This window comes from Hypoxylon fragiforme (genome assembly GCF_022984875.1).
Source record: "Hypoxylon fragiforme strain CBS 206.31 chromosome Unknown GGS25scaffold_10, whole genome shotgun sequence".
NCBI classification, from domain to species: Eukaryota; Fungi; Ascomycota; class Sordariomycetes; order Xylariales; family Hypoxylaceae; genus Hypoxylon; species Hypoxylon fragiforme.
Window position 1 is genome coordinate 263,204 of NW_026054765.1, and position 9,565 is coordinate 272,768.

Consider the following 9,565-nt stretch of genomic DNA (forward strand, 5'->3'; position numbering starts at 1 on the left):
CGATTGATATATACCTGGTGATTTCACACTCGCTTAATACTTGATACCAAACCAGCCAGGAATAAAAAGAGGGGAAGGGGAAGGGGGCACACGTCCTCGTTAGACGTGTAGAGATAGAGTGATTTTCTTTTTCTTGTTTTGTTCAACCAACATGAGTATGAAGGGGAGAGAGAAGGAAGGATGGGAAAGATAAGATGGGTGTATATTCGATGCAGGTCTGAGATATCGTCTGGAGGGGGGTTGGGCTTATGTGGATAGAAAGAGGAAGAGAGGAAGACAGAGAGGAGAGTGCGTTCTTACGCTCCGTGCCTAGTACATATCAAGTATTGTGTGTAGAAACGTTCACAGTATCGTATTGCCAAACTAAAAGTTGCTGCCGATTTTCAACGTCTTGCTTGTCTTATGATTGTAGTTTATGGTGCGAAGTCAAGATGCCTTTACGATGTCTCCTATGTTACACACCTAGTATACCAACCCTAGGTTCGTATATGTGTAAGGTATATTATCTACTGCCCTCTTGATAGACGGATAGGTCTATATATAAGTTGTAGATAGACCCCTTAGTAGAGAGGCACTACGTTATACTGCCTACTTTACCTGGTACACTACGTATTTACTCTGCCAAAGCTTGCAAGACGAAGCTATCCGAGGTATAGAAGTAACACACCAGATAGCTACCTATGTAGTGCCTAAGGACCAAGGACCCCTGAAATACTAGAGGAGATATAGTTAGTAACTAACGACAACTAGTGTAACAACCTCGTTTATTTACAACTGCAGTTAACTAATTATGTATGTATCATTGACTAATCGATTGGTTCAATTATGAACATCTTAACATACATACCTACTGCAGGTTACATACATAGGGTAGTAGTTGCATCATACTGTACATAACAGTAACTAACACAAGCTCCATCCATCATTACGACTGCGCAGGTGAAGACCCACACAATTACATAATTACCCCTCCTCAACCCCCCTATCCCTGCCACCACCTAACTACGTACCACCACCTATGTACCACCACCTCACCTCACCTCACCTCACCTTCCTGCACCACAGGAGCTCCAAACCCGATACCGAAAACATCCCATCCCATCCCATCCCATTCCCTAACCGTACACATGCATGCATCCTAGTACGTACCTATTAACTAGTTATATCGCAGCCCCCCCATTGGCTACCAAGCCCAACAGCCAAACACGAACCCAACACGTCCATCGCGTCTAGCGTCGCAATTTAAAACCTTGAACACTCTTTTCTTTTTTTTTTTTTTGTTGCACATCTTCCAACTTTTAAACGCGTGAAATTAGTTTTCCTTAGTTACTTACTATAATATCTCACGACCCACGAGAGCATCTGATTCTTCACATACGTACATACATACTTACATACATACGCAAAACACACAACACAAAACATAACTACATTCCAACAAATTATATTTCTCAGCCATACACCCACCTACTTGCTCAATCCAATTGCTTACTAGTTATAAGTTAATATCATGATTGGTCTGATCAATTGATTGATTGGGTGGTTTGATTTATTTGTTTACTTGCTGCAGAGAGAAACAAAAAAAGACTGGCATTATCAGAGAGTTGCTACACGCCTTCTCTTCTCTTCTCTTCCCCTCCTCCCCTCCCCTCCCCTTCCCATTCCTTTCCTCACTGCCCCCCCTTCATTTCTCCCTTCGTCCGTCCCTCTCATGCATCTTCCACCTAATTCATCCATCAATCAATCAAAATTCGTCGGCGCAAGGCTATGCAACGGTAGTCGAACCCCTACTTATCTCACGAGAAAGTAAAATAAAAAAAAAGGTGAAAGAAATCCAGATATAGATCGGGATTGTGTGCTGAATAGTATAGCAAGGTGAAGGGGAAGAAAAAAGAAATCAAATTGGTCAAATGCATTACCAGTGAACTCCGCGCATTCCGCATGACTGAAACCTCGAGGGAAAATGAGAGAATACTGTTCTCCTATCCTTTGCATGTGTTGTACAAGCATACCATCCTCTGGTCCATCCGTCCATCCTATCCATCCATACCTCCCAAAAGCAGTTTGTGTGATCATGGCCAGAGCCGGGTATTTTCATTTGTGTCATTTATGTGTGTAATGTGTGATGAGTGTGCGATATGTGTGGTGTGCACAATCGGTAAAGGGGGAAAGGAAAAGGGAATAGGTGAAAAAAAAAATAGATGTAAAAGGGTGTGAATGAAGAGAAAAAAGTAAAGCATATCATCCGTAAAGTCCTGACGTGATATTCACCAGCATGAATCAATTCCACCATGAATCAATCTGTTCAATGCCCTCTTCCTAAGATAGAGTATGGACAGGTTCGTCAAAAGTCAATCGTCGTCTAGCACCGCTCATGGGAGTCCTCGCTGTAGGCGTCTTAAGCGACAGAGGTGTCTTCCAAGGCTTCTGTGCTGGGCTGGGCGTAATGTTTACGTAGTCTGAGATGTCGAAAGGCTGACCTGGGGTAGTGGGGAAGAGAGTACCCCCTCCAGGTGTGGTCATCATCGACGATGGCAAAGCTAGATCCCTTTTCTGAGGGGGTGTAGATGGGGGGTCCATTCGAGTCTTGGTCGAATGCACGGCCGGCGAAGGAGACGTTGCCAGGTAGAGTAGAAGATCTGCGCCCTCTTCGCCCGATTTTTGCCCGTGCATCATGCCATTCTCCTTAGTTCGGCGATTGAGTTCCCGGTGGCGCATTGGGGGGGTCTGAGGAGGCGATGACCCATGGTGGTTGACCGCAAAGGAGTGCGCAGGTAAGAGATCATCGTCATCATCTGAAGGTGCTGCAAAGTTCGTTGTGGTGAAATCTACCGAGGGACGGTGAGAACTTTGGAAAAAGGAGACGTTGGGCCCGGTGGAGGTTGTGAAGTGTTTTTGTCTTCGTGGCTTGACAGGGGAAGACTGGGTCAGCTGACGATGACCTCTCCAGGAGGTCTGGGCGGAGGTGAAGGATTTGTGGTTTGTTGGTGACGCACGGAATCGTTTAGTCGGACTAGACATAGTCACATCAAACGAAGCCATGTTATAAGTACGCTTGCGATGACCGGTGCTACCATTGCTAGATCCAATGGCATCGGAAAAGAGAGGGGCCTTGAGCGGGGAGCTCATAAGGGTTGTTCTGCTACTAGGATACGGCAGTTCGGATGTGCTGGAGGAAGAGTCGGAAAAGACATCACCCTCAACCAGACGCTTGCGTCGGATCTCCTCTTCTACCTTGGGTTCGATAGTATCGAGTGTCAAGTCCTCCCAACCATGTTTGGTCTTGAACTGGGCTAGAGCTAATCGACCCTGTAGCCTTCGGGCAATCTGGTGATGTGAAAAAATTAGTTGTCAGCAACATGTCTTGGGCTTGCCCCAGCAAATAGATAAAGGCCAGTAGTACGCAATATCATCATACCTTGCTAACTTGCACTCGCTTGAGGACTTTATCGGCGACAGCCTCAGGTTGCTTCTTCAACGGTGACGGCATATTCCTTTTGCTTGGGCCAGAGGTGAAAACTTGTTCGAAATTCTCAGTCCGGGGTTTAAGTGAGTGACGTTGATGGAGTGGCTATCGAAGGAAGATCGTGGGGGAAAAGAACGATTGGGTCTACTAGTTGGTCGGGCGCTTGCTGGCACCAGTAAGCGAAGGGGTGTGATTTCGGGGGTTTTCTTGAGTGATGTTGCCCAGAGGAGTCGAGGTTAAGGATACCTTAGTATTTGTGATAGGTACCTACCTAGAGGTAGGTAGGGAGTGGTAGCTGGAGGTCTGGATTCTGGATTTGTACAATTTAGATAAATGGAAAAATAAAGTATTAAGAACACTGCTTTATCCGGTTCTCAATAGTGAGACGGTGAAGAAAGAAAGAAATGCACAGCTAGTGTAAGCTGTACTGTGATAATGAACGACGACGGTGAAGTGACTTGACTTGACTTAACAAGGAAAAAAGTCAAATTAGTTTGGTCGGACGTTGCGATCTTGGATCCAGTTAGGGAAGAAAAAAAAGGGTAGGTAGCCTTGAAGGGTTAAGCACAAGAAGTACCCAAGTACCTACCTAAGTACGCTAACTTCCCTATTTAAATCTATTAAACTCCATTCCTTCCCCAACTTCAACGCTCACCTACAAGCCTTGCCTGCCTAATTACTAAGAAAGACCCAGCTAGATAACCCAGCTAGATAGACCAACTGTCACCAACAAAGTTAATGACCCTGCACTAACTCAATTGGGCCCTATAACCATGCCGCTTTACTGTACTGGGCCTACTACTGGTAAAGCTTGAACCTAGCACTGAAGGATTAGCCTGGGCCATAGTAATAGTTACCAGCAGTCACTACTATGGTATACATTTATTCAACATCGTATAAAACTAATGATCGTATACCAAACGATTTAAAACCCCCTGATGATATGTGGCATATCAAGGGCATGGCGGATATCAGTTAAGTGTTAGTGGGAAAGTTCATCAGGGCAACGTTGAATTGGAATTCGTGACTTAGGGGTAACTAGACATTGATGATAAGGGGTTGGATATCAAGTACAAGATAAGGCGAGAAAAGGAGAAGCGATGCTTTGTAAAGATGGCGGGAAACATTTCGAGGCCTTTTATACACCTGCCTACCTACAGAATCCCTTTTCAATCTCTCATCATGGCCTAGAAATTAACCTATTTGGAAACACAGAGAGTCATACATAGCCCATCCTATACAAGTAGCAAGTTTTCCCGTTCCAGCCACTATAAATCCAGACACCACAATCCTTTACAGCTTCTCGAGTCCATGAAGGTACGAAGTAGTCCCCATTTTATGAGCAAGAAGGAGACCGTCTCGTAAGCTGTGACTCAGATTGAGAGTTGTCGTGACACAATACCTGGCAGCATAGTTTAAGCATTATATTAAGTAGTAAACCTCTTCTACCGACCCTTCCGTCTGATAAGCCATTGAAGCTTATGACTCCAAGAAAAACATCCCTAGTAGTTGAAAAATAGGAGGTCACGGATAATAAGGAGAAAGAAACCATAGTCTGGTTAGTCAGCTAGCCCCTTCTCCTATGCATAATATCATTTGGAACTTGCAGCTATTAATAATTCCTCGCTGATAATTGCTTGACCACAGCCTGTGTAAAAAGCAAAAGCAGCGAAGACATTAAACCCGATTTGGTAGAAAGAACATTGAAAGACTTCCAATATCTAGTTATTCCAATAAGCTTGGAAGCCCGAGCTCAAACAAGCCACGGTTGGACCACTAAAGTCTGACTTCATAGGGCCGGAATGTAGCGCCCGTAGCATGGTGCACAGCACACTTCAGGGGAGCACCCCGTCCACTAATTTACCAGATAGACACTGGCAGCCAATGCGAGCTGTTTCATACGACCGGGGACAGCCAATTGTTTCCATGACAACTTGAGAAGGCTGCAGAATCGCTTACGATTTATGTCGGCGCCTAGGTTCATAGTCAATGATTCTCGGCGAAGCCTATTAGCGTACATATAACTCAATTATCTTAAGCAAATTGTTGATTTACATAGTACGTGGGTTGGTACATAAATAGATGGGTTCAGTTGGTAAAACTGGCAATACACACATACCTGTAGGATTTGCCATATGGCCTCGACCTATGAAACAGACTAAACAACAATCGACATACCTAATCTACATAGTTGCTCAGTTGATATGCTTCGATTGGAATATCTCGATTCTGATTTGGTTAGCTGTGCCAATTCGAGATCAGGGGTTATGCTACACGTAGGTACATTATGGATAAGCAAGTTCCCCCTATTTTCACCAACAGCCCCATCATTAGTATTCCAAGGTTGTTATAACAAAAGTAAAAATAAATATAAAACTTTAGCTTTTGTTCCTTTAGGTAAACAATGGATACTCGAGAGAGGGGCATTTTTTCTAAAGAGGAAAAATGGCTTACCCTTCACAGGACCTCTTGCCTTTTTATTATGATTTCTCCTTAAGCTGTAGTTACGCAGTAAAAAAAAAAAGGGAAACAGGCTGTCTCAAAAGGGCAACCAATTTAAACCCATGTCCACTAAAGAGCAAGGGTTAATTAAAGCTACGGAAACGTGCCAAACCCGCATTTATCCTGCAAGCACTTAAAAAAAAGTCAAATAAAGCCTTATCGGTACCAGCATCTGATCGTTTCATCTTGCTTTAGTTAACTAAATCTTTGAGATTCAAACTTTGGAAGCTTCCCAAGCTTCTTAATCCATATTATACAGATGCATGTTAAGGTTAAGTTATACTAATTATACTAGCGGCAACGAACCGCTCTGACAACCAACTGATCCAACTGGAGCAGGTCGCACTGCATGGCATTAAACTCCTGATCCCCGGAATACTCGCGCGTTTGCGTTGGCGGAGAAATTGCGGAATATCGGGTTCTTATATACCAGAAGCTTCGTCACCAATACAGTATCACGAATATCCCAAATATCTACTACATCGTCGTATACCTACATAGCAGATTAGACACGGATAATGTACCTAGTGTCGGCCTAGGTAACATGTTCGTGATCCAAAGTTGTATATAGAGGCCTCAGAATACGAGGTTTGCTTGACGACGAACAACTATCAACTATCTCCAACTCGACTGATTGGTGATTATCGTAAGGCCGAGATGCACATACGCTGCACAGATATGCAGCAATGCTGATCATGGAGTAGGCTTACAGTGTACTCCGCCAACAGTCCACACGTCCAATATTCAATAAATCATATGTAGGGACCCTTTGCTGCTTCGTCTCCTACATGTATCAGCTCATTTCAACCTTACAGGGCTTGCAGTAACATAACAAACAATGAGGGATGCCACATCTTCAAAAATTGATATTCCAAGGTCGGTAAATCTATCAGTACCTAATCAACGAACTGGAGGGCAACAAAAGTCAAGCTTGTGACTTGGGAAAGCACCAATCTATTGAGGTTTATCATTGCCTTAAATAAGTCAACACCTCCTTTACGATGAGCGGTTCTTCTCCAAAGATAACCCACCATGCCAGCATGCGTAATCGTGCAATTTTCAACTTTCCCATCACTATTTCGATATCCAATATCATAAGGCCCCCCCCACCGTCGATCAGTTTATCGCACCTTGCTAGGCTAGCTGGCTAGCTGGCCTGGGCTGTTAAGTACCTGGTGCAGCACATGGAAGTGCTTGTTTTTGTAAAGATTGTCGTCACCTCACCTTGCTAGCCATTTCTGTGGTTGTTTCAAGTAAGATCTTTCAAGCCACAACAGTGGAAATACCGGTAATCGAGGATCGAGTCAACGAGCGAGTGGGGGGGGTGTTTCCCATACGCACTCAAGGCTTGGTTTGTTGAAATTGACAGCGCTCACACCCTCGCACAACCGCAATCCATACTACATGATCTACATTTTGAGCTGCAGCTCGTCGATAGCTATCACCGGTTGGTTGCATATTCCGACAGTGTCAAAAAAGCTGCGTAGTACGAGAGATATCTATCTGCGTACGGAGTACTATGTAGGACTAGGGTCAGTAATGTATTTGTATAATTCTTGTTTCGATCTTGAGATCTGTGATACTCAAGTAGATATCAACAAGGCCTTGGCTAAGAGGTAGGTAGATGCCACTAGTAGATAGATAGGTAATTACCTGGTAACATCCAGTTAGTTATTCGGACTCATCCATGACACCATGTGTCTTGCAATGATTTCGAGTAATATACTTATAACGCCCGCCCTGCCACCTTAATTTTGGCCAAGATAGCGGGATATCAAGATCCTTGCAAAGCTCAAAAAGAAAAAAACCCAGCTTGTTACCTTGCTTCGGCTCTTGGGTATTATTCGGTCAACGGTTACAGTTTCGCTTTCTGCCAGTAACACAATCCGACCGCATCCGATTGAAGAACTTGTCGTAGCATTCCTGAGGTTCCGAGGTTACGGTATCGTATCATAGTCGACCTACTAGTACTACAATATAGTAACTACCACTATAATTGTACGTGTCGTTGTTTCATGGATATTCTTTGTTCTGGTAGTTGATGGTTAATTGCGTTTTGCAAATGTGTGTAAGAATTACGTACGAATAATCGCTACATTATTATCGTTGACGGGTATTATTGACGATAATTATTGAATCTGAGCCTCACGACAGGGCAGCTACTAATGTTGAGGTATGTAAAGGTATCAATCATGGATGTGGTGACTTTCTCGTATCCAAGTTTCGAACTTCCAAAAAAGTCAAGCGACTTTCCGTTGCAGGCTTGGTTCGAATTGGTTGGGACCAATTTCATAACTCCCACTAGTTTCACCCGTACCCACTATGCCCATCAACGCTAAAGCTTTCAAAGCAGCTAGAGGCAGCTAGAGGCAGCTAAAGGCAGCTAAAGGCAGCTAAAGGTATCTTAGTCTTACCCACTTATCAGCCGCGACGTCATCATCATTCGCCAATTCGTCAACATCCCGCCCGCCGAACACATGTCAACCCGCTTTCCAAAACTTCTTGACTGTCAAAAAAAAGGTCTTGTTAGGTACATAGTCATCCGAACCACTTATCTAATATGAGTCTAACCTTAGTACCTTTGCCTACTGTAGGTCTGTACCTACCTAACGGTCCTAACCTTAACTGACTACTACTATGTATCATACTAATATGAATGCATGTAGGTACCTGTAAGTAGGCAATCTACGAAGGTTGTGGCCAAAAGTTTAGACCAAGATATACCTCCGCCCCACAGTGCGCTACTCTTTTTTGGGCCTCTACCAATAATAGGTATACATTTAACGTCAAATCCCCCACAACCCTTAAAAATATAGCACCTTATAGCACACTTAAGCGCTATAATATGCTATAAACTTAAAGCCTTCAGTCCTAAACAACCTTAGATTATTATACAAATATTTACATTAATTTAATAAAGAAAAAAAATTACAGAAATTTCTATTATTAAATACACTAATTAAATAACGTAATAGCATATTTAATATTTATTAAATAAATTTATAAGGCTTTATAAGTAGGTAAGTATGTTGGCGATGATATTTCTTACAGTGGTAGAAAAGTGGAGGAACTGTGGGGCTGAGGTATATCTTGGTCTAAACTTTTGGCCACAACCTTCGTACCGCTGACCAACAATCGGTCCTATCACAGCACTGGACCACCGGTTACAGAAATACTTCCCTAGTAATCTTCTCAAGTGCTTGTCACTGTTGTCAGAAAGTTGGCAGATATCAATGTACACATCACTTTCAACACGCAGACCAGAGTCACCAGACAGCAAAGAAAGAAAAGAATCTCTGTTAGCGGGACCAATGTAACGTTTGGATAGCCCAAAGCTAACATCTACATACGTACACTCACTCTACTCTCTACACTCCACTATCTTTATCTTTTTTTTTTTTTTTTCACTTCCCAACCACGTAATAAATTATCGTCTAGCCTTGAACAAGTGAAGCCTTCACAGCTTGTCCTTCGTTTTCTCTTCCGCTTTTAAAATTCAAGCTTATAGAATCATTCGCTCGTTAATCAGGGAAACTCACTAGCCATCTAACGGTTAGCCAAACTAACCGTGGCTGTTTGCTTTCCTCTCTTAAAATA

The 9,565-nt window shown here is 43.3% G+C and overlaps 1 protein-coding gene across 1 annotated transcript; it reads right to left on the reverse strand.

The window, feature by feature from the left end:
* Positions 1 to 2,197: 2,197 nt before the first annotated feature.
* GGS25DRAFT_73258 (uncharacterized protein) lies at positions 2,198 to 3,665 on the reverse strand. Its single transcript, XM_049265984.1, has 2 exons — positions 3,419 to 3,665; positions 2,198 to 3,327 (listed from the first exon to the last, which is right to left on the reverse strand). Exons 1-2 carry the CDS (start codon positions 3,488 to 3,490, stop codon positions 2,320 to 2,322), a joined length of 1,080 nt encoding a protein of 359 aa, XP_049112005.1. The 5' UTR covers positions 3,491 to 3,665; the 3' UTR covers positions 2,198 to 2,319.
* Positions 3,666 to 9,565: the final 5,900 nt, after the last annotated feature.

Bases quoted from the DNA above. Each gene is read 5' to 3' on its own strand.
- GGS25DRAFT_73258 (XM_049265984.1), bottom strand. From the start codon at position 3,490: ATGCCGTCACCGTTGAAGAAGCAACCTGAGGCTGTCGCCGATAAAGTC. The intron at 3,328-3,418 runs GTATGATGATAT...TCACATCACCAG, and splicing joins AGCGAGTGCAAGTTAGCAAG to ATTGCCCGAAGGCTACAGGG.